At 39.4% G+C, this 25584-nt stretch overlaps 2 protein-coding genes across 4 annotated transcripts in view; one reads left to right on the top strand and one right to left on the bottom strand.

Annotated features, from left to right (window-relative positions):
• The window catches only part of tnksa (tankyrase, TRF1-interacting ankyrin-related ADP-ribose polymerase a), a 99581-nt gene extending 86099 nt beyond the window's left edge, over nt 1–13482 (top strand). For 2 of the 3 annotated variants that reach the window (XM_046867534.1, XM_046867532.1), the window contains 13 exons: nt 251–416; nt 1107–1326; nt 2388–2497; nt 4364–4552; nt 5880–6117; nt 6480–6562; nt 7622–7742; nt 8181–8278; nt 8475–8549; nt 8661–8766; nt 10194–10380; nt 10469–10625; nt 11428–13482. In XM_046867534.1, coding sequence (XP_046723490.1) covers nt 251–416; nt 1107–1326; nt 2388–2497; nt 4364–4552; nt 5880–6117; nt 6480–6562; nt 7622–7742; nt 8181–8278; nt 8475–8549; nt 8661–8766; nt 10194–10380; nt 10469–10625; nt 11428–11514 — 1837 coding nt within the window. In that variant the 3' untranslated portion in view covers nt 11515–13482. The remainder of the gene's footprint in view (nt 1–250; nt 417–1106; nt 1327–2387; nt 2498–4363; nt 4553–5879; nt 6118–6479; nt 6563–7621; nt 7743–8180; nt 8279–8474; nt 8550–8660; nt 8767–10193; nt 10381–10468; nt 10626–11427) is intronic. The other variant, XM_046867533.1, reaches the window with a different exon arrangement.
• A 3237-nt stretch (nt 13483–16719) lies between these two features.
• dusp4 (dual specificity phosphatase 4) lies at nt 16720–22202 on the bottom strand. Its single transcript, XM_046868681.1, has 4 exons — nt 21636–22202; nt 20867–20994; nt 19878–20097; nt 16720–18597 (listed from the first exon to the last, which is right to left on the bottom strand). The coding sequence occupies exons 1-4, from the start codon at nt 22003–22005 to the stop codon at nt 18215–18217; spliced, it is 1101 nt and encodes a 366-aa protein (XP_046724637.1). The 5' UTR covers nt 22006–22202; the 3' UTR covers nt 16720–18214.
• Between the last annotated feature and the right edge of the window lie 3382 nt (nt 22203–25584).

Raw genomic sequence — 25584 nt, 5'->3', positions numbered from 1 at the left:
TTTCCTCAGTGGCAGTAACTGGGAGACCAGTCAGAAAGATGAATGCAGCAATATACAGAGACATCCTTGATGAAAACCTGCTCCATAAACTATGCTTTATATGTGTATATATGTGTGTGTGTGTGTGTGTGTGTGTGTGTGTGTGTGTGTGTGTGCTAAACATTTTTCCCTACAAGAAATGTCATTTAGAAGACTTTTGTAGAACCTGCGATACTTAACATTTATGTAAAATGTTTTGTTTGTGTATCAGAGGTCTGGTGCCGCTGCACAATGCCTGCTCGTATGGGCATTACGAAGTGGCTGAGCTGCTGGTGAGACACGGTGCATCGGTGAACGTGGCCGACCTGTGGAAGTTCACACCACTGCATGAAGCTGCTGCCAAGGGCAAATATGAGATCTGTAAACTGCTTCTCAAGGTCTGGTGCAACACACACACACACACACACACACACACACACACACACACACACACACACACACACACAAAGAGAAAGAAAGAACAGTGACTCAGCATCTCCTCCTCTCTGTCTGGTTAATTCAAATGAAATCATTTTATGGAACATTCGGACTCAGCCCTGACCTTTTGACCTTTGCAGAAAAGCTTCCCAGATTCCTCGGCTTAGGGTTTATTAGCAATGAAACCTCTTTTATTGCTTTCTGCTTTCATCTTTTCACCTTGGCCCTTTGCGGCTCCAGACTGGCGAGGGCGGCGCATTTTTTTAAAGAGCTAATATTTCGCTACGTATTGAAATCATATTGAGTTCAGGTGGTCGTGTTGTATTATTAAATGCAAAGTGTCCGGAAACAATTGAACTCTCGTTACGTGGTGAACATTTTTTATAAGTGGGTGTGGTTTGAAATTTAAAAATGTCTATTATATACCTGCTTCAAAAGATACCTTCTGTCGTTTCTCAGCATTATGAAGGCAGCCATCGAGGTTAATCAAATACATTTTTATACTGTTTTTTTATTAAATTATTGATATTATTTAGTTATAGGAATTTAAACGAGCTATACATTTTTTTCCCTCTTCTTTTTATTATTAAAATGATTATTGTCGATTATTTTTAAGACAAGCTTCTGAGTCTAAGACGTATGTGTTTCAGCATGGTGCTGATCCGACAAAGAAAAACCGCGATGGAAACACGCCCCTAGATATGGTGAAGGAAGGGGACACGGACATCCAGGACCTGCTGAGAGGAGACGCTGCCCTGCTAGACGCCGCAAAGAAAGGCTGCTTGGCTCGTGTGCAGAAACTCTGCAGCCCCGAGAACATCAACTGCAGAGACACGCAGGGGCGCAACTCTACCCCGCTACACCTGGCAGGTAACCCAGAGCCTGAGCGCATTCCGAAAACCTGTGATTGTCTCTGACGCACACGGCTATTGCTGTGCTATGTCTGCCACATCCCATAATCCCACAGCAGTCACTCTCTAAACAATACTAGCCACATTGTTAACCATAAATTCGAGCAGTTGCCTCTGAATCATACTGTTCTAGTCTGAGACGTTGAGTATTACCAGCCATGTGCCGCTCTCGGAAAATGTCATCTCTTCCTCGCGATGTGGCAGAGGAGACGTATCCAATTAAATCTCTGGCTTTTATCCTGAATTTAGCGCTAAGCTGTTCTCCTGCCTCCAGGATCTTTTTTTTTTTTTCCTGAACAATAAATAAATTGTAGACCTTAGATGTGCATAAGAACAACACAGGATTTTTCAGAACAGAGGGAACATGGAGAGTGTTCAGAAAAGTTCTTCAACAGCATGTACTGCAGAAGTGATGATTTTGTACAGATAGTTCAGTAGAACCTCAGAGGAAGATGGACCAATGTCTGATTTTCCAGCTGTGTGTGTGGTTCTTTCTCAAACTGTTACAACAAAGGAGGCACACAATTGTATAGGATGTCTTTTTTTTCTTCTTCTTCAGTTAAACTAGGAGACCCGAACTTATTCCAGCTTATTCCAGGGACTTATTCTAACAGCCTATATATATATATATATATATATATATATATATATATATATATATATATATATATATATATATATATAATTTTCACAGCTTTAGATGATAAATGATCAGGCTAAGCTTCTCTTGAATGTTTTACCCTGCATTTATGTCATGTTCAATTCAATAAATTAAACACAGCCCTGTAAATATCTTGTTTGTTGTATAATGATGTGTGGAAGAGACGGGACCCGGCCAGAGTCAGAAATATTTAAATGAAAGAACGGAGTGTATGTTTGTCTGTGTATCAGGGTGCAGTTGTGTAAACATCAAGCTGTGTCCTGTAATGATGGTGTTCGTTATTGTGGTTACAGCTCTCGCTCTCTCAGCATACATACTGCTTGATCATAAAAATGTTATAAATGTTTCTTTTACCACAGCGGGGTATAATAACCTGGAGGTAGCGGAGTATCTTCTGGAGCACGGCGCAGACGTGAATGCACAGGACAAAGGCGGCCTCATTCCCCTCCACAATGCAGCCTCATATGGGGTGAGTGTATTTAAAATATAATAACCAAAGATGGCTGTTAATGATATCAAATTAGCCAGGGGAGTGCTGAACAAACGGACATCAATGTTTCCAAACAGTTAGTCAAAGAACCGGTGTAGATGTGAATAACCTATTAACGCACGCATGAACACAGACACACACACAGACACACACACACACGCACACACAGACAATGTGCTCACAAGCTTTATAATTTCCGTTCATGCCCCTAGCTCCTGACAGTTCTGCTCATAGCTGTGCACTGAAGTGTGTGGTGTTTTTGCTGCCTGCCAGGAGCATCCCAACTCATACACTTTTAATGCAACAATCTGGTGCATGATTTGTTCGGGAACAGGCCCGAGTGTGAGATGACACCATGTAGCAAGTGACAGTCCAGGCCGGATGACAGTGCCAGGCTCTAAACAAGGGATTGTCTTCTCATCTTTGCCTGCTCTGTTTACAGACACGTTTTTTTTCCACTGTTACAATCATCCAAAACATGATTGTGTCTGACAGCATATTTATTATACATGATAACGTTACAGCAGACACACCACACTCAGAGCTGGATCATTTCCTGCTGCACACCGATTGGCTGCAGAAGGCCTTCGGTACGGCTAACAGAATGCCTGTAAAAGCTTAGGAGAGAGTGTGTGTGCTTAAACCTCATGTATATACAGTACATTCTGAAAGTATTCAAACCTGCTTCACTTTTTTCAGTTTTATGTTGCATCCTGATACTACAATCCTTCAAATACATATTTCTCCTTAATCTACACTCAGCACCCCATAATGACAGTGAAAACAGAATTCTAGAAATGTTTGAAAAAGGAAAAGCTGAAATATCACATGTACAGAACTATTAAGACCCACTTGAAATTTAGCTCAGGTGCCTCCTATTTCTCTGGATCGTTTCTACCCCTTGACTGGAGTCTACTTGTGGCAAATAAAATTGATTGGACACAATGTTGAAAGGCACACACCTGTCTGTAAAAGGCTTTGCAGCGTACACGGCGTGCAAAAACCAGGTTAAAGGAACAGCCTGCATGGCTCAGAAACAGGATGGTTGCAATGCAAAGATCTGAGGAAGGCTACAACAAAAATTGCTGCTGCACTGGAGATTCCCAAGAGCACAGTCGCCTCCATAATTCTCAAAGGTTGCTAAGAGCTTAAGAGCTGGTCGCATGGCCAAACTGAGCAATCGGGGGAAGAGCATTAGTAAGAGGCTGTTGGTCACTCTGACTGAGTGTAGTTCAACACTTCTGGTTAAAAATTACCTGTCACCTGTATTAATCTTGTATTCATTTATTTAAATGCCTTTTAAAAATGTCGCAGGGCAAATCTTGATCTATACTAGTATTAGTGTGTCTTCTTTTACACTTTTCCCTTCTTCTAAATGTTCCTGATGGAGAAAAATATCTGGTCTTGGACTTCATTTTTGTGATAGTGTCTGCAGTTTGTGCAAATTGTGACAGGTTGCATTAAACTTAGCGTTGTTCAGTATATTTAGCTAGTTTATATATATATATATATATATATATATATATATAATCATGGCATCTGAACACATCACAAGCATAATGATTAAAAATATCACAGCTGATTTCTTACAAACATCAATGCTTCAACATTTGTCTCATGCTAAATAGGGACAGCTGTCTTTTAAATTGACTCCTAGGCCACGAATCTCACAGATAAACCAGAAAATGGAAAGTGGTGAGAATAACAGGTTTGACTTGTGTAGCTTTGGGAAAGATTTAAATGTCAAGATTTCATTACCAAGTCTTCTACGATCTCGTGCGTTATTCGCTGACAATAATTGATTGCTTTGTTGTAACACAGTAGGCCTTTTTTTGGTTTCCCCAGCACGTGGATATTGCGGCTCTGCTGATCAAGTACAACACGTGTGTGAACGCCACGGACAAGTGGGCTTTCACTCCTCTTCACGAGGCTGCGCAAAAGGGACGCACCCAACTGTGTGCCCTGCTGCTGGCCCATGGAGCCGACCCCACCATGAAAAACCAGGAGGGCCAGACGCCACTCGATCTCGCCACGGTATTCACAATAATTATAGAAATATTAACAAGCATTATTATAACTTTTAACTTCTTTCAACTAGAAAGACAAGGAGGGAAAAAAAAAATATATGAATGTATTTCTTTTAACAGTGTGTTCATGCTTTAAAAAAAAAATCTATGCAGGACAGTTTTACAGCTTTACATTTTCTCAGTGTTCTGACAAATGCAGTTTTGTCTTATACACGGTCCATCAGATGAAATGTAACTGTAATTTGTTAAAACAAGAAAAAGGTCATTATAAAAATGAGACAGATTTTGGTGCTCCTGTATTCAGTACATCATCAAAGCATTCTGTATTTCGAGGACCTTTCAGATGCGAGGTTTAAACAAACAGGTTGGAGATGATTAAAAATGCATCCAAGCCACCAGTGCAGATGGAACTTAATCCCTGGATGGTTTGGTACATGCCCTCATATCTGTTTAAGAAATGCTGCAGGTGTTGGCATGTCAGCTGCTCCGATCCACGGTGACCTTTCGTTATTAGAGTTGCTCACAAATCATGGTAGAGGAATTTGTCTCTTTCTTTCCTGTTTATTTATTTATTTATTTATTTATTTTCCTATATTCCCACAGAACCCGGCAACCATCTGTCTCATTTATGCCAATGAAGGCTTGTGAGAGATGTGTTTACATAACAAACACGTTTTTGCATTCGCTTATCGTAATGCACTGCTGTACAATTTAAAAGTAATGTGTCAAATTATTTATCTTTATGTATTTGCCTAAAGCACAATTGAATAAAGCTGATAATGATCATGAATCATCAGTATTGGTATCCATTATATTCGAGTCATTTATAATTCTATTCTAGGACAATGATCATTAAAATATGAAGTAGAGTTACTGCTACCACCTGGTGCTGATTATTGTCGTACATACCATACTGTGCATTCTTTTATAATACTATTTAATAATGTCGAAAACCTATACAACAAGTTTATATTATATTTTAGAATTATAGCAGTCACTCAATATGCTGAAAACTTTCTAAGAAATTCTGAAATTATTACTGCTTTTGTTTTCTGTCTGATGCAAAGCCCTGACACTGGACACTCGTTCTCTAAATAATACACATCTCCTCAGGCATCTCATACAACAGACACTCCGACGTGAATGAGGCGTTAGAATAGAAATGATATATCAGAATGAGTTTATTAAATAACCTGTGTCTTACAGCTGGACTGTGATAAAAAGGTATTCATTCATTTTCTATCAATCAGAATTAAGCAGTGCTGTGGTATACGGTGATATAATGTCCTGTATGCTGTGCAATAGTTAAATGATATCTCCTCTGTGCTCTGTAGGCTGATGATATCCGGGCTTTGCTGATTGATGCCATGCATCCTGATTCCCTGCCCAGCTGCTTTAAGCCTCAGGCCACAGTTGTGAGCGCTGCTGTGATCTCGCCCGCCTCCACGCCATCCTGCCTTTCAGCCGCCAGCAGCATTGATAACCTGGCCGGCCCGTTGGCTGAGCTCTCAGTGGCTGGAGCTTCGGGGCCTGCGGACGGAGCCACAGGGACTGAGAGAAAGGAGGGAGAGAGTGAGTCTGGTTACATTTTTTTTAATTTTTGAAAAACAGTTTTACATTTTGTTTACACCTGTACAGCATTAACCTGTAAAGACCCTGACATTGGAATCAGGCACCCTTGATGAAAACTGCTGTCTTGGCCACATTTCTAGTGCACAGGAATTTGATTATGCTATTATGATCTTGAGTACATTTTATATTTATCCTCTTCAGGTGTGACATAGCAAGTAAAATATGTTGATAATGGAAGATATTGTAGAGAGCAAAAAAAAAAAACATTGTGACAGATACATTTTGTCACTTTTAGATAACAGATTTCTATATAACTCATGGTGATTAAAGGTGTATAATAATTTTCTGTTTTGTTTTTTTAGTTACCATTCTCGATATGAACATCAGCCAGTTCCTGAAGAGTTTGGGTCTCGAGCATCTTCGGGACATTTTCGAGAGGGAGCAGGTGAGAAGCCCCAAATCTTGATGAAAAGCCGAACGTTGTGTTCAAAACTATGCAAATGTAATTGCGTCATTCAGCTTGCTGTCATCGGCCGCGCTCTGTCATTTCCATCACTGCAGTGTAGCACCGTTTCACTGCTCTGCTTGATTGGTCCCTCTGTGATGCCCACCTTCATGATGGGTAGAGGGCTGAAGGTTCTCGGCTCTGAGTTAATCACGCCGAGTCTCACTGGCCGCTCATTTGCACATAGATGAAGGAAACAGGCTCCTGCAGTGCCATGTGAGCAGGAAGCATCCATGATTGCACGGCTCATTTCACTTCCTGCCCTTTTTCTTTTGTGCTTTCTACTACTTGTTGCTCTAGTAATGGGTTGCAGTGTAAATATATGAAGTATGATTTCACCGAATTTGAAGACATCTCACCATATACATATGTAGGTTACGAGGTTTTAAACAAAGTAAAATTGTTAGAGATGTAAGTGAAGAGTAAAATGTTTAGAATGAACACATTGTGTTCTGATTAATACTGAATACTAAATAAAAATGACAGAAATTCACAAGTTTTTGCCATCCACATGATGTAATGGCATCAAGTAAATGTGATGCCATCCGCATCACACTCGTCACACTCCTGTTGATGAGAGAATGAGACTTGTAAATAGACCTATAACAGTTGTGATGTACTGAAAGTGCCAGCGTGTGAGCGAGAGCCGATGGAGGCTCGTGGCGACCGAATAAAAGAAGAAATGATCAAATCCAGAGGAGTGCGACATCAGTGCCAGGCTGCTGCCTTATCTGGCTCAGACTCAGCATCTCCCTCCTCTACCGGCTTTCATCTCGCTCTACTGCTCTCCGCTGCATCCATTAATAATAAATCTTCATCTGGCTGTGTAGGAGGGATTCTTGTATCAACGGCGAGAGGAATCCGCGATAAGGGTGTCTTCCCCATCCCACTGTTTAATCCCCATCCTGTCATTTTACTGCATTTATCTTTTGAGCTTGGATGTTCTGCATAATAGCTATTGGATTTCTTTGCCTGATCGACTATCGCTTTGTCTTGTAGATCACTCTGGACGTGTTGGCTGATATGGGCCATGAGGAGCTTAAGGAGATCGGCATCAATGCGTACGGTCACCGCCACAAGCTTATCAAAGGCATTGAAAGACTGCTGGGCGGTCAGCAAGGTTTAAACTTCATTTAACCTTAACCTTCTTTTAACCTTGGCTTTCTTTTTGTTAGGAATACACAGTCGAGTTCTGGATCATTCGAAGACGTGTACGAGATACACGTTTTTGCCATTTAATTAAAAGGCCTATTGCTTTTTTTTTATGTCGAATTCATTTATATGAATATAGTCAGAAAATGTTCAATAAAGGTGTTGAATAAAAACAGGATCTTATTGGTGATCTAGATGCTTCTACTAGCCATTATGTTTCCTTATAGATGTATTTAGTGCTTTTTATTTAAATTCTCTAATTGGCAAGCTCAAATTGCAAATATACATTCTTAATCACCTAAAAAAAAAAGTAAAATCAATGTAAATATTAGCAGCAAGACAAAATCACGATGATTATATTAATATTAAATATTAAAGTGTGTGTGTGGGGTGTCTGACCTGACAGGTGGCAACCCATACCTGACATTCCACTGTGGGAGTCAGGGCACAGTGCTGATCGACCTGGCACCCGACGATAAAGAGTTTCAGTCTGTGGAAGAGGAGGTGAGTCGTAATTCCTGACCTTGTTTACACTATAATTACACTACACAAAGTCAATGTACAGGAAGGAAAAAAAATTATAAATAAAAAGCTTGGTACTGGAAGTATTTGCAAAATAAAAGCAGCACAGTGAACAGAAGTGTGATTTTTATTTGATCACAGAACAGAAATGTGTTAAATGTTTTTGTGTGCGTTTTAGCTTCAGAGCACGATCAGAGAGCACAGGGACGGGGGAAACGCCGGTGGAGTGTTCAGCAGGTACAACATCCTGAAGGTAATCAAGTGCTGAACATGGAGCTTGTCGAAACTGAGCACTCGCCCGTTAAGTGATAATTATTCATTTGTTGTTATGCTCCGACCCAGCTATGCGTGTATGTGTGTGCAGATCCAGAAGGTGGTGAATAAGAAGCTGAGAGAGAGATACGCACACAGACAGAAAGAAATCGCTGACGAAAACCACAACCACCACAACGAGCGTATGCTCTTTCATGGTATGACTTCTGTTATATTTTTTTTATATATATATATATATATATATATATATATATATATATATATATATATATATATATATATATATAAAATATTTTGGTTTTTTTTCACATATTTTTTTTTAACTAGTTTAACCAATCTTTATTTTCTGGAATATAAAGTAGTGATCATGGACTTCTAAACAGTAGCCTACTCAAGAAAGTCATTGTTCACTGTCTTCCTCCTTCCTTTCACAACAATTTCTCTCGGGAGTTTTTCTTTTGGCATCGTTGTGCGTTTAAAAATCACCATCAGTGAAGCTTTTCTCCCGATGCCGTGCAGCTCAGAACACAGGTGAAGTGCGTTTTTTCATGCCCGGTTGTTTTCAGCGTGACGAATGATTCGCATTTCCTGTTGACAGTCCGAGTGAGCGGCAGGTCAAACATCAGAGGAACCTCATCAATATTTATGATGTGGTGTGGGCCGATTCAGTGAGAGCGCTTCTGATTTAATATAAAGAGTTTCATTGGTTCACCTGAACCCGTTCTGCAATTTCATTGGTCTAATGTTATGGGGCTCAGTTTTTTGGCTTGAAGTTTGTGAAACCGGAAAAACCCAGGAAAAATCCATAAATTAGCCGCTTCATTGTTTAAGCCGCCGGGTTCAAAGCTGGGAAAAAAGTAGCGGCTTATAGTTCGGAAAATACGGTATATAATAAAAACCACAGAAATTGTGTGGCATATAAAATACATGAAAATACCAGTGATGATCTCAATGGATGTCAGCCAGAGTCTGACTGATTATACAGTGATTACACACTGTGAAGGTTCATAAAAAAAGACTAATGTTGGATCCATCTCTGGTCTTCTCCTAACAACATCTTTTAACAGATTCTATAAGACTGACCTTAACTCATACCAGTAAAGGGACACTGGAGACCTTTTAGAGGCAGGAGAGACTATTCTGAATGAATAACACACTTGGTATGTTCTAGGGCATTGGTATATTCCTTTCATCTAGATGTGCAGCATTTTTTTCCCTCTTGTAGCCCAGCAGTGTACAATTAATTACCATTTAATTTATTGAAACTTAAAACTTTTAATCAATTTACAGTTAGATTTAATGCTCATTTACTCTAAAGCAGCAATGAACTGCCGTTCAAATGAAAATCACAGCTGTGATATAGCGGGTATAACCAACTGCTGGTTCTTTTATCCGTCTCTTGATGTTAATAAGACAAAAAAAATACCACATCATGTTTCACAGAAGCCACAAAGTCCTCAATTCTGAAGACTTTGTTCTTTTCAGCTTTGCCTCTGACTGTGAAAGCACTGACACCAGAGACTTCATCACCAGATCAAAGAATAAAGGTTTTCTCCATTAAGTGACAGCATCCTTTTAAAATCCAAACTCCTGTTTTATTTTTTTTTCTCTCCTCCCTGCGCAGGCTCTCCCTTCATTAACGCCATCATCCACAAAGGTTTTGATGAGAGACACGCCTACATTGGGGGAATGTTCGGCGCAGGCATCTACTTCGCTGAGAATTCATCCAAGAGCAACCAGTATGTATACGGCATCGGCGGCGGCACCGGCTGCCCCACACACAAAGACCGCTCCTGCTACATCTGCCACAGGTACAGCAGCTTCCGCCAGCAGTGTGTTTAATAACCAGGGGATGGCCCTGCAGGTTGATAGTTTTCGTGTGCTCGCTGTGTATTGCAGGCAGATGCTGTTTTGTCGCGTGACTCTGGGCAAATCGTTCCTGCAGTTCAGCGCCATGAAAATGGCCCACGCACCGCCAGGGCACCACTCGGTCATCGGGCGGCCCAGTGTCAACGGCCTGGCCTACGCCGAGTACGTCATCTACAGAGGGGAACAGGTCAGAGTTCACGCTTTCGGAATGAGTCCAGGTTTTCAGTCACGTTAAGTTATTTTTCAAGTGAGAAGATGAGGCTCCACATATGAACTTAACCACTTAGGTGACACAAAATAAAAGATGGCATGACATTAATTTTGAGAAAAAAGAAGACAAAAAAATATTTAGTTGGATATAAGAATGTACTATTAGAAATCTACAGGCTCTGCTTTTAACATTAAGACATGTTTTAGAAATGAGTTGAAGTGTGTTGCTCTGCGCTAAGCACTGAGAGGGAAAAAGAGGCTCGCACACACAACAGGAAGTTGCTTCCCTAATTTCTTTTTTTAAGCACTTTCCCCACATTTGTGAATGCATGTGGTTAAAATCTTATCAGGATCCAATCCCCCAGTTACAGGATGCATTAAATGAACAGGTGGAAACAGGATCTAATAGCTCTCAGGATTACAGGAATAGAATTCCGGAGATTGTTGCCATGGTGACTAATGCCTGGCCTGGTCTAGTAGCTTCTAGTTTAGTTTAAGTACAACAGGTAACAATACCTTTAAATGTTTTACCAGTATTAATGTTGCCCCATCAACTCTTCAGCATCTCGCTAACTTTCTGTCCACAGCAGACACTTAATTATCAGTATAAATCTAAATGAAGCATGTGCGTCTGACTGACTAGCAGTTTCCTAGGGTGAAAATAATAATATTGTGCCTCCATAACCGCTTTACTTTTTGATCACACACTGTTTTTTTTATTTAATTTAATTTGTTTATTTATTTATTAATTTAATTTTCATTTTTTAAACTACGCGCAGGCGTTCCCGGAGTACCTCATCACATACCAGATCATGAAGCCGGAGAGCACAGCGCAGCCGCCGAACGCAGCAGAGCAGAAGTCTTGAGTGTCTCGCGGAATGTCTCCAGGGCGTCTCCTGTACACTGCTCAGACTGTTCCACACTCCTCCACACACATTCTGGCCTCCAGCCCATGCTTGTCTTTCTCCAGCCTCCAACATGACCACCTCCAGCCTCCAACCTCCAACCTGATCTCCAGCCTCCAGCCTCCAACCTGACCTCCCTGCATTTCTGCTCACACCTGCAGCGTTAGTGTTTTTAAGCAACCCTTCTCCTCTATGTGCTTACCTGGGTCAGAGGTCACAGCTCCCAGGGCTGATGGCTGAAGTGAACTAAGACAAGTGCCCTAATTGCCAGATTATTATAATTTTTTTCATTTAATACTAGTTTAATCCAGTACACATGTCTCTTCCCCCTTGTTGTTTTTTTTTTCTCTTTAAACCATTTTATGTGAATTATTTTAAACCTAACACACTACAAGATGGACCACCTCATCGTTAATGTTCTGGGGACCGGCCATGTTTTTTTTTTTCTTTTTTTCTTTCATGTTTCATGGAGCCTCTCGTCTCTGACACTTTCTTATTTTTTAATGAATTGTAAAAGCATTTCGGAAGTCAGACACGTGTGGAAACCCAGTTCTCTTATTTGAGCCTTTAATATCGAAATGTTTAACGCTTAAGGTTTTTTTTTTTTCCGTTTGTGCCCTTTTTGACTTGAAAAAGTCAGATGTATCACCTCCGTTAGCATATCCGATTTATAAAAAAAAAATGCATCGTTTTAAAAGACTTGAGGCAGGATTTAACTTATTCTAAGGAAAGTGAGAAATAGCATTTACAGGGGAAAAAAGCAGACATTTCCTGTAATGCTTGTGATGGATGAGTGCTTTGGAAAGAGCTCTGTTCTCTTTGCTCTTTGTTTACTGATGAAGAGCGGCTTCATTAGTGGAGCTTCCCCCAACCCCCCCTTCCACCACCCTTCTTGTTCTCTGATCACTTTGCATTCAATAACATTTTTTGCGTTCATCGGTTGTTGGATGACGGCCGAGTGATCAGTATTTTCAGTCTCATTCCAGTGTAATCTCTTGCAGAGATTTCTTTCTCCTCTGAGACACTACTGACTTTTCAGCATCACTGATGCACATTCACAGGTTGTGTAGAACATGCCCCTGGAGGTTTTTTTTGTTTTGTTTTTGTTAAGTAAATCACTTTAATGGGGTGAATGGTATTCCACTTCTCTACCAACACAGTACTGGTGCTGTACAGGGAATCAGCCATTTTTATTATTTTAATGTTTTGGGGGAATAACCGGCCTACGTTTTTACACAATTTAAAGACATGAACTATTACGCAATGTGACCAGTGTAGGAGTTCTCTAATGGGGGAAATAATAGCCATGTAGGATGGATTGGAAACATATTTTTACCGCGTTAGGTCAAATATTTCAGCATCTATACACATCAGATATCAAAGATGCTCGTCGTAGCTTCTTTTAATGAAGTTTGTCAGGTAAGAGTGAATTCTTTGAGAGACCTATGATTCATTCTTGTGATAGAATTTTGGGATTTAATACGGTAAAAACACCACCACTCACGTCTGCACACGTCTTATTTAAATAACTCAGTGTTGTCATGGCAACAAGCAATCCGACATCGCTGGTTCTTGATTTCTAACGAGCAACATTTTATTGCTGGGACAAAACCGAGAGCCAGTGATGGGGACACACTTTTTTTTTTTAATTTTATTTATTTATTTTTTTACTTTTCTTTTGTGGGTTTTTATTTTTTATTTTTTTGGGCACCAGCACCATGTTGGTGGAAAAGAGCACACACTTCTTTTTCACCTCTCAGCCTGAACCACTTTATAATTTTCACTCGTATCCAATTCTTTCCTGTTGTTTTTTTTTTTTCATTATTTAATTCTACTTTGATCAGAATGTGATGAGCTATTTACCACAAGCAGACTAACTGAACAGTCCTCAAATGTGTAAACCAGTCTTAATAAAGTACATATGTCACATGTGCTTCTCATGTTGGGTTTGTCGTCCCTCCCACGTTTATCATCGGAGTGGTGTAGTGATTCTCTTTCACCCCTGTTCCATGTATATAAAAAAGAAAAAAAAAGTTATCCTGATCTGATCCGATCCGATCGCACAGCAGGTGTGAGGTTTTGGTTTAAAGTCACTGGCTGCTGTTTGTACATGTTGCTGATTGGCGTCATGCTCATAGACCAGGGAAGGATTATATAATCACATAAACAGGGCTATTACAAACACAGACAGATCACAAAATCACGTTCCCTAGAAACACATTGAAGGCAGCAGTTTTTGTTTAAAAAAAAAAAAAGCTAATCACTTTTTTTCAATCACTAAAATATTAAGCAATTTCTTACACACGCATATATCGTGTGTATGTGTGTGTGTATGTGTATATATGTAAATATATATATATATATATATATATATATATATATATATATATATATATATATATATATATATATATATGTATACATACACACTATATATATATATATATATATATAATATGTATATATATATATATATATATATATATATATATATATATATATATAATATGTGTGTGTGTGAGAGAATTTGGGTACAGTTAGGGGAAGTAATGCAAAACAAAATTGCTTGTCTTTTTTTTATTAATGCAGATTATTATTATTATTTGTGATCAACATTTGAACAGTTTAAATTTCAAAATTATTTTTATTAAAATGCCTGCTTGGTCAAATTATATATATATATATATATATATATATATATATATATATATATATATATATATATATATATATATATATATATATATATATATATATATATATATATATATATATAATAGATCAAATGAATGCAATACATTTTATTTTGTTTATTTTCAGTAAACAATTTAATTGGCACAAATTAAATAAATAAATATATGGAACGCAGTGGGGTGATGTGAAATAACTTGGGAAGTTCAACCTTCAAACGTGTGTGTGTGTGTGTTTTACATTTAAATATTGAATTTTCTAAAGATGTAATCTACTTAACTGTTCTACTTATTCCTGCATACTTTAACAAATATCTTCATTCTTCCATCATTCATTCATATATTCACTCTCTGGATATGTAGAATTGTCAGGATTTTCTCCTTTTAAGAGAAATTTCTTGAAGCTGAACATTAAACGCTAAAGAATCCATATGCAGGATACTTTTTATTTCACTGCAAGGTGTATCCTGCATATAACCATGTTTGTGACAAATAAAAAAATCTTGAATCTGACCACTTCCTGGTTAGCGGCTATCGCTATTGATTCTTTAGCGTTTTCATGCATGTGCAAAACAAATCTTATTTCCGGTAAGGAGTGAGTTACCATGGTGACACTACACTAACTCATTTCTTTTTCATAACCCTGGCATTGTTGTGTATGTTTTGAAGTTTCAAAATAATGTAAAAAACAAATAAATAAAATCGAGGCGGAGTCTAAACAAACTTACGCTCCTCCAGATTGTAACGATGTTCCGCAAGTAAAAAAATGAAATCAATAAAAACGTAAACCGAAATGTCATTATTGTTCTTTTGGACTCCTGCATCAACTATAACAAGCCATTGGTACTCATGCAAAGTAGAATTGTTTGCACTTTCAAACATCTCGAAGTTGCTGATTGGATTCTGTATATAAACGTGTTTCCATTTGAACAGGAAATCAGGCTGGATCTTATTTCTACTGCGAACTGAAGATAAAGAAGCAATAAATGTGCAAATATATACATTTAATGACCTGCTCGGGGAACAAAGATTTTTGTTTTTCTAATATCCATATTCCGTAAAACCAAGGGAAACAAACAATATGAAAACATGAATATTTTAAAGTGCATTAGAAGCTTCTAGAGGTCCTGGAGTTTTTTTTATGAATATAAACCAACTTTTAGAAGGGGTGGGAAACAGTAAAGATATAATCTGTGTCACAGACATATAATAGTCTATCATTTACTTTATTAGCCAAACTCCTTATTATAAAAGATCCTCACTAAATATATTCTATTGGTGTGAAATGTGTTTGAAATATAAAACTACTGGAAAGTTGTGTTTGGGTTGGGAGGTGTATTTTTATTTGGCTTTTTAATATATAACGTATGAAATCAGAACTATGGCCCCTGTTTGAAGGATTTCCAAATTTGTCTTTTACATAAATTACATTTATGGAAGTTAGCAGATGAGTTTGTCCAGAGAAATGTACAAGGTGCTTTAAAGCCTCCATTAAAAAAATACATTAAATCCTTTATAAATGCATTTTTTAATTTAAATAAAGTGCTTATTTAAAAACCTCTGAATGAGGGTTTTGCCTTTAGACGACATTTTGAAGATTGCTGGAGCCTTAGCTGTTTGGAATGAAGTGGAAAGACCAAGAGTCTGTAATCACGTATCCTCTTTATACTCAGGGTGAGATGTTGGGACCATTTGAGTTGTGGCTGAGGATCAGAGGGCGTGTGGGGTGCAGTATGGGGTGAGAGAATTGCTTAGAGGTGGAAGTGCTAGTGTGATTTTCTTTTGGCTGGAACATAAGAAATGCCATATCCAACAGTCTATTCAGTATGGTGTGATTTTTCCGTTCTCTCGACGGTGATGTCCACTGCGTTTTCTCAAATGGTTGTGTATTTCTGGCTTCCACTCACTAGATGTGTAAATCGTGACACTACATAACACTGTGTTATCATTCACACCCTTGAACCTGAATTTTATTTTTAAAAAGTTACTAACATGTAAACAGAAATAGATTTGAGATTACTGATGCTGGCCAACTACTTATTTACTTGCTTTTAATGCAATTTAATTTAAAATACCACTTTTTAGAGACTGTGTCATCCTGAACAGCTCACAAAACTGCCAATTTATAGAGCTTTTCTTTAGTTAACTTTTAAATTAACTTTATAAACGTTATATATATATAATAGATGACGTAATTCATCCCAGAGGGATGACTCATGTATTACAGTAGCACTGACTGTTTAAAAAAACATTTGTGTGTGTGTGTGTGTGGCAGTGCTATTTTGCTCGTAAAATCTAAGTACTTTATATTCATATTTTACATTTCGGTATCTTAGTTATGCTGCTAGAGAGAAATTTGGCTTTTCACCGTAAACAAAGAGAGAATGGAGAATGACTGGATTTGCAGTTACAATTTGACTCCACAAGAGGGTGCTGCGAGTCCATTTGAGCAATGTGTTAATGAATCACACCACACTTTTTATTAAAGAACGTAGTTATATTTGACAATGGAAGTCAAGGAATAAATAAAACTATACATACACAACAAATCGCTTTAAAAATTCAACTGACTGATATTGCCATAGGCAGTCTAAACGTCTGAGTTGACAGATTCAGTAAAAAGTATTGCATTTATCAGTGATGTGTTGACAGACCATGGAATTTACATGGACAACGAAGTAAAGCTCTAACGGGCGTAACAAACGCAAACTGTACTCTACATTTATCTACTCCGGTCGTGTGCAAAACAAAACCTCAGCATATTGCATCACTTAAAAAGTGCTCTTTAAAAAGAAAAAAGGTGCCCACATTTGTCAGGAAACGTGAAACCAGGAAACCCTCAATTCATTGTTGAGATGAAGTCTACTCTTCAAGGCAAGTGGAAGGAGTCAAAAGGTGGAGTCTCTTGCTGAGCGGTGTCTTAACATAAACATAGAGAAGATTGCGGACGTCTTCATTCTGTTTATATGTTCATCCGGTGCAGTCCCACGGCACCAAGAGTTGCTGCCGTTAACGGATCCACGTTTACGTGAGAAATAAAGGTTACAGTGGTTAGACCTATCATAGTGACCTAGGGAAATCTGTGTACACTTCACAAAACAAATCTGTACCAAAATGAGTTTTAAAAAAAACGAGAACATTCGGTTCCCGGAGAATTCGACAGCTTGCAACGCGTACGGCGGCGATAACGCCCGAGCTTGCTACTTTACAAATGATTAGAACAGAAACTAAGACATGAAGGGTATGATCGTACAGTGTGATAGACATCTGAAACACGGCAGTGCTTTGGTGGCAACTGGGAAGAGGCAGAGAAAAGTTATTGCTCTGTTTCGGTTAAAAGACGGAGACCGCCTTCAAAGATCTGATCATACAGGGAAGGTGATGTTCAGGATGTGATTGCCAAGACAGACCCTTCTGTGCCTGTACCTTCTCTGTAGAAGGCACTGACCACAAAAAACAAACAAACAAAACAAATACAAATGAAACATGCTGCATGAACCCCCTGACCACGAGCAGGTTCTGTCTGTGCTGGACTTTTTCTTTCTGACTAAGAAAAGGAGGAGGAGGAAAACCGAAAGCCAACAGTCCTGGACACAGTGTACAGCACCTGGCACAGCCGAAGGGCCTACTGCTCTTTGTCAGGAAGTGAGACAGCAGGGAAAGGAGGATGCATGTCTCCAACCCACCCTACCAAATCAAACAGCAGGGCTTTGGAAGAACACGAAATACATTGCTCTCACAGGTGAATACAAAGTCATTCTTCTTCTTGTCTTTGCCAAGTTCATGATTGATTGCTGGAGATCCCCTTCCAGCTGCCCAGCCACTAATCAAACTTCGGTGGGTAAAACGTTAAGGGTGAACATTTGTGACAATTCCCCCAACCCCCTCAGAGGGACTGTCCATACAAGTATCCTTCATTAGTGAGGCCTCAGTTCATTCACACCCCAGTCTGAGATTGTTTGGGCAGTTTATCAGCAGCTGGGTGAGGTGGTGATCGGACTCTGCAAGTAGGAAAGGCTACTGGGCTGCCCGTGTGGCCCCACCGGCCCCATAGGGAAGCTGAAGATGAAGGGTGAGCTTTTAGATGGGGAAGACTTGGGCCCCAGAGTGGCTGACGGGCTGGCTGCCTCCACTGAGCATGACGTGGCCAGCACCTGTGACTCAAACTGCAGCAGCTGGCCCATGAAACTGAAATTGGGCGAGATGATGCTGCGCCGCTGCTTGACAAACTCGAAAGCCTCGTCCAGGCACACGCGCTTCTTCTTCATCAGGTAGGCCAGGCAAATGGTAGCTGAACGTGAAATCCCCGCTTGACAATGAACAAGGACACGGCCTTTGGAGTCTTTCACAGAGTCTGTGGGAAAAAAAACATCGGATTTGTTAGGTTCAATATAAACAACTAAATAATGAACTTTCGATAAACTGTAGCATGTTGCCAACAGTCTAAACTGATGGGCTGAATAGCTGTCAAATGGAACAAAAAGAAACGCTGTCTAATAACTCTAAAATGGTATCAATGGTTTCAAAGCAGGCCGACACCTTTAGTGGGAGAACAATTCTCACACGGACAATACTGCCTGGGGTGTGTTTCACACCCTACACCCACTAGAACATGTAAACGTCGACACCCTGCCATTACTAAAGAGATGCTAGTCATTAATTAGGAAGCGAGAAATCGGCAGTAGCACAAAGGCAGAGAACAATCATTTCCTTCCCGACTATGAATTATCTCCTCTTCATTTAATACGTGTTCAAATTGGACCTAAAATAACAGTCCCAAAAAAAAAAAAAACGGCTCATTAAAGTAACGGCATAGATGAACCTATTTTGGTGCGTACTTCTTCAGCCATTCTTTCTTCCCACTAGGAAAAGAGCCTTCTGCATAATCTAAAGTGGTTTCTGGTACCAACAAAAACATGCATCTTAGGTTGTGGCACGACTCTGAAGATTCACCTCCATTCAGCACTATTGTTTGTTGTTGTTTTTTTTTTAATAAAATGACATTTCGGCAGTTTTCACAGTGCGCATGTATAATAACTGAAGGAAGCGAGTGCTGCTGAATGGGGGGGATGAGTCAGACCCCAGTCCCCGAGCTCCGCACTCTGATGCATTCATACATGCTCACAAAGCCCCCCTACCCCCCCTCCTTTTTCAGCATTGAGTTTTGTTGCAGATGATGTGTGCTGCACTGAAAAAGGATCTCGAGAATGCCCTGCTCTTCTCCACCTCCCACAGTCAGAAATCCCTGCCTCGGGGAGAACCACACATACTGCAAACCAACACATGCACATACAACAACCAACCCTGTGTTTCTAACTATTCCACCCATTTTTAATACATCACCCATCTGCAGCACACAAATGAATGCACTCATGAATGCTCGATGCTTTCACGATGGAGAAATGGACGAGAGGTTAAAACAGTGGGTGTGACGCGAATAAACTAAACAGAGTTCTGTGTAATGCAGATGAGCCTGTTAATCACTGACACGGAACCATTCATGAGGACAGGGGAAAAGCTAAAAAGCAGCAGCGCTTGGCAAAACCCATTTCCAACAGTTTATGCAACACCAGATCAGCCCTGCCCAGTCGATTTGCACATGCTGGGGAAAAAGGGAAATTTGTGTGAGCTCACCTATGAAGTCGATGGCTTCGATGAACCAGGAGCTGATGTCCTCCTTGTGGTTGTCTTCCACCGGGATGCACTTATACTGGTAGGCTCCTTCAAAGTGGTTGGGACAATTTGAAGACACGTTCAGCAAGGCAGAGATGCCCATGCCGTCCAGCATGTCCTTTTTGGATGCGTGGAAGGCGCTGCCGAGAAACAGGAAGGGGAGGATCTCCACGGGGCCACCCTGTGAAAATAAAGAAATAAATACCACTGATGAAAAATATACCTACTTCATCGTAGGCAAGCTTTCAAAATATCCAGGTTGTACAACTTTTAAATGTACATCTATTTACTTAAATAGTAACAAACTAGACATTTCCTTGTGTCTAGTAGCAGTGTGAACATCTTGAATAATGTGCATTTTTCACCTGGACATGGACATATTTGGAGCTAAATACTAAGCGCCCAAAACATTTGTACCTCTCAGAGATCTACTAGGAGGTACAACGAAAATGTTTGACTGTAGTCTCGGATTTTTAAACTCTTTTAAATGATGGTTAAATGTGGTAAACAATGGCATCTGGGGGATTCACAATCTTCCCAACTGTAGTACATAGTTAAACACGAATCCACCTTTTAAAAAATAAAACAATAATAATAAATAAAAAAAGGCTCCTAGAGCAGGAGAAACCTCTTTCTTTTTAAATAATTTGCCTAATATTATTAGCATGTTGGATTTACAGGAACCGGAAGCAGCCATATTGATTTGAGGTCGCTGACCTGTTTTTTAAGCTCCGGCCAGGAAATGATGGCGGAGTAAAACAGAGCCGGGTAAAGATAGCTACCGGGCGGAAAGATGAGAGCCTAATGACACCAATCGATGGACCATTAAGGCTCCATTTTGTAGCCCAGGTTACTTTAGGCCAGCTAATGTGTTTTTTAGTTCCTCTCAAACCAAAACCTTCTCCCTCAGGCTTCGCCGTGAGCACGAAGGCAGAGGTTCGGATCCTCACCTGGTCGTGTTGTGGAGTTGTGCAGGAGGTACAGCTCGCCTCAGTGCTGCTCTGAGACGCCGCCATGGCCAGAGTTTTGCTCTTCAAACAGTATTCTGGATACTGAGAGAAAAACCGGTCGTAACCTCCTGTAAAGAGCAAACAGTCAGCATGACTTTAAGGAGTAAAACACCAAGCATTTATATTTACTGTGCGCTAAAAACTGCAATAAGACCAGGTCCAAGACTGCGGGGTTACATTTCTCCCCACGCAGATTTATTATTTCTCGTTCTTTTTCTTTCGAAATATATAACCTCGCATGAGCTTATAAGTAACTACGATTCTCTAAATATTTATTCTCACTGCGAGATTAAAGAAATGTATAACCAGTGAGAGCAGGTTTAGTGTTTCGGTGTGGTGTTTTTATAAACCAGGCCTCATAAGACCTCATACAGCAAAAAGAGAAAGTCGTGTGGTTATGAAGCAATACAGGCATAACTGTGGGTATTAGTTCATCCTCAATAACATGACCAATGGACGAGTTGAAAATAATAATAATAATAATAATAATAATAATCAAATAAATAAAAAAATGAACAACTGATTTGTTTCCCAAAAAAATAAAATAAATCATTGTTAGAGAACACAAAAATCTGCAGTTTAAGATGCGACCCTATAAATGATCTATCTATCTATCTATCTATCTATCTATCTATCTATCTATCTATCTATCTATCTATCTATCTATCTATCTATCTATCTGTATTTTTTTTTTAATTTTATTTTTTACCTTTGAGGAGATAGACCTCTGTGTTGAAGGTGTCTCTGCCCAGCGCATTAAACACCAGTGCGATGGTGCTGTCGTCTTTGAGAGCGTCCGCGTCCGGAGTGCGCTCATCGTACAGGATAACGGCCGAATAGAGGCCCGAGATCAGTCTGCACTTCACCTCCTCATCACCGGCCAGGATCTGGTCCAGAGACACGGATCCCTTCGCTCTCCGGCGCACGATCGTGTTGCAGCGGACGTTCACGGCGCTCCGGATGTGGCAGGAGCTGAACGCCAGGAACGAGCGGCAGTCCAGCAGCAGGCACCGCGCCGTGTTTTCCTCCTTCAGCAGCCGCTTCAGCACTCCGCACTCCATTTCACTCAGCTGCTCCATCCTACTGTCGAGCTGATATCTCTAGCGTACAAACGGAGCTGTTTTTGTGTGTGCGTCTTTCTTTTTTTACTTCTCCTCTTTTTTTCTATTAGAAACGAACCAGTAAAGAAGAACCACAGGTTTTCGTGTTCGCAGTCTCCTCTTGCGCACTTATCCTCCCGAGAGCTTTACTACCACAGGCGGAGAAGAGCTCTTCCCGTTTTTATGAATGGGCGAGCTCGTGTCCATAAAAGGAGCGCGACGTCACAATGGCGATGACGTCTTCTACTAGCACCATTCATCAAGCGCGAGCGCCTCTTCATTCATAAAAAAAAACAGACGAGAAAGAAAAGCCGCGGAGATGACCGCGTGGCGCGACAAAAACACAACAGCAACCCATTTCCCCTAAATATCTAAATCGTCTGGCGATATATTTGTTTAAAATGTGCTTTTCCTAATCACTGTATTTAATCACGGAGTTAGATCAATGCAAAGCCTGGCTGTTTCTGTTTAAATGAGGAGTAGAGCTTTTATTATCACATGGACATGTGAGAGAAACTGTTTTCTTTACACAGCGCGGATACACTGCCCCTGGATTGCTTACAGAGCAAACAGTGCTGGGGTTCAACCTCACAACCTTCTGACCGGTAGCCCAAAGAACTGAAATCATACTGCTGTGTAGAAATAACCACTATTGTAAATCATTTATTTATTCATTCCATTTTTTAGCTTTCCTTAGACTAGTATTTTGTTTTGCAAAGGTCCTGCATCAAAGTGTTTTTTTAAGTTATATACTTCTTAAACACATTCCTGCTCCAATCTGTTTAATTGTAAAATGAAATCCTTAAACATTAGTTTAATTTATGGATATAGATTAGACTCTGTATTTATACTAGACATGTTAATAATCTGTTCTGGGGTACTGATTGGAAGGTTGGGGTTCTTGCCTCAGTATTGTCAAGCTGCCACTCTTGGGCCCTTGAACAAGGCCCTTAACCCTTTGTGCTCCAGGAATGCTGGATCATGGCTGACCCCAGCATCCACAGCTTAAATATGTGAAGAAAGATTTTCACTTTGCTGTAATGTGTAGGTGACAAGTAAAAAAATTTTTATTTTCTTTCTTTCTTTCTTTCTTTCTTTCTTTCTTTCTTTCTTTCTTTCTTTCTTTCTTTCTTTCTTTCTTTCTTTCTTATTGGGGTGCTAGAACATTTTATTTCTGAAATTCTTACTAACAGAACAGACATGCTAATTACCACACAAACTGAAAGAATCTCATCATTCGGATGGGTTGTGATCAGGGGCTCCATGGATAGGAGTGCATTCTTAGCTTCTATTCACTTTATATATACAGTATAAACAACACTCATATTAAAAACACTTTAAGCACATAAAAGGTTATGGCAAATTATTTTTCTTTATTGTGGCACCAACAACAATTATTAAAGAATAAAGCACCAAACTCTTTTTATGCATATGAATGCAAATCTGAAAATAAACTGGAAAAAAATACAGGTCTGAAAACAAAGCCACTCATGCCATGACAAACTGATGATTCTGAGATTTCTTAATCATTCTGCATTTCACTTGTGTGAAAGGATCCAAATCTTCCCTTTCTCTATAGGAGGCACTGAATGTATTTGTCTTGCTTGGTTTTACTTTAAAATCAACAAACAACACAAATCACTCCATCGTCCACGGCTCTGAATGAAGGCGTCAATTATTGTTGAATACTTATTTATTATCAACAGTAAAGATGAGAGAAAATAGCTTACGGGTTAATGATTGTTTTCTTTTACGAATGCTAACAGACTGACCCTCCACTGCAGGGGCTATTTAAGTGGATTGAACTGAGACAGAGAGAAAATCAGTCACTGGTTTGTCATGGGTAAATGAAAAACCGTGTTTTTCAATATCAAACTTCCCTTCACTTTTCTGAGAATGGAGCAGAAGTTCTTGAAATAAAGGTCTGCAAAACAAAACATTTCCTGTGTGTCTCATATTAAAGTATAATTTGCTGGATAGACACTAGATGACACTTTTAACAAACACTCCTCAGACATTTATTTTGTTAAAGGTATAATTTTGCAATGCAGCTGCTTCACCTTGAAAAATAACGATATAAAACCAAAAAACAATTTGTTTTCAGCAAATATAGTCTCTCATTTGAGGTTATAATGAAAATTTATCTACTTTTTTTGTTTGTTTGTTCTGATGTTGCATTCCCCTTTCATTTATAACCATGTTTCTTCTAATGTTATGTATTTAATTTGACCTTAAAATAACTCATTCAAATTCAAATATCAGATATTTTACAAGTAAAAGGTCATACTTTTTTTTACATAGATTGCTTTAAGAAGCACATATTCATGCAACCTTGTAAAAGAAAATCCTGAGGACAGCATAATGTTGCAGTGGGCAGCATCGTCACATCGCAGCGCCATGATCTCTGGTTTAATCAAGACTTCTTGTGTTATTGTGGGGTTCCTCTTGAGTTTCACTGTTCTCTCACTTAAAAAAAACATTCCACTAGGTGAATTGCTAAATTGTGTGAATGAGTGTGTACATGTGTGTGGTGGGGGTGGGGTGTGTGTGTACAGTACTTAATGAACTGTCCACCTGCTTCCAGAGCCACTGTAAAGCTGAACAAGATAAAGCATTTACTAAAGATGATTGAATGAAAAAGACACAAAGGTGTAGCAGTGGCCATTGATAATTATTTTAAATGTGGAAATCTATTGTTTATTTTTATTACATTTTTTACTTTTGATTCCATAAAAGTATTACCTTCCAATAGTCTATAAAAACTGACAGTCATAATATTGTAATATATAATATATACTGTACATAAATAGTGTATATTTTTCTGTACATAAATATTTCCCAAATTGTGTAGTAAACAAAGAAGATAGCTAGCTAGCTAGATAGATAGATAGAGTGGGTTCTTAAATGAAAAACAGACTGACTGGCGTTGAAAGTTTTGTCTCTCATTTACAAAACATATAAACGGACGCTGATTTCAGGTTTTGTACTGAACAGATGTGATTTGAGTAAAGGGGCTGCTGTGTATAACCTGATCCTACTGAACCTGGAACCTGCTGCAGGAAAGAGGCCTAAATCTCTCTCTGGAAATCAGGCTGCTTTTCAGACTGCCTCACCAACAAAAAAAAGGGGAATAAAAGACATTTACATAAAGCAAAAATATTGAATGGGGAGAAAATTGGGTTGAATGCGAATATTCTGCTGCAAACTAAGCACGTGCGCCTGTTCTCCATTTCAAACTTTTATACTTGAACCCAAAGAACCTGCCAGCGTCGTCATTGCTACTTTATGAAACTATAAAATGGCGTCTTGTGTGTGCAATATTAATAGATGCTGTCAAAAATAGTAGTGCACTTGTATGGCCACTTGGATGCGTTATCTTAAGAGTTGGGTTTCACACACAGAACTGCTGTGCTTTCAACTCTCCGGATGTTGAATGGAAAACATTTGCATGATTTAACACAAGCTCATTGACGACTTGCAGCCATTTGCATTGTGTTTTGCCCTCACGGGGCAGAGAGCCGAGAGTCGTGAGCCGAGACATGCTCATTATTCACCCGC

This window comes from Silurus meridionalis, chromosome 15 (genome assembly GCF_014805685.1).
Source record: "Silurus meridionalis isolate SWU-2019-XX chromosome 15, ASM1480568v1, whole genome shotgun sequence".
NCBI lineage: Eukaryota > Metazoa > Chordata > Actinopteri > Siluriformes > Siluridae > Silurus > Silurus meridionalis.
The sequence above is the reverse complement of the archived record's forward strand: the minus strand, read 5'-3'. Positions and strand labels throughout refer to the sequence as shown.

Coding starts and splice junctions, on each gene's coding strand:
- dusp4 (XM_046868681.1), bottom strand. CDS start 22,005: ATGGAGCAGCTGAGTGAAATGGAGTGCGGAGTGCTGAAGCGGCTGCTG. Junction 20,995..21,635: donor AGAGGTCTATCTCCTCAAAG/GTAAAAAATAAA, acceptor TGCTCTTTACAG/GAGGTTACGACCGGTTTTTC. Junction 20,098..20,866: donor CAACTCCACAACACGACCAG/GTGAGGATCCGA, acceptor TTATTTTCACAG/GGTGGCCCCGTGGAGATCCT.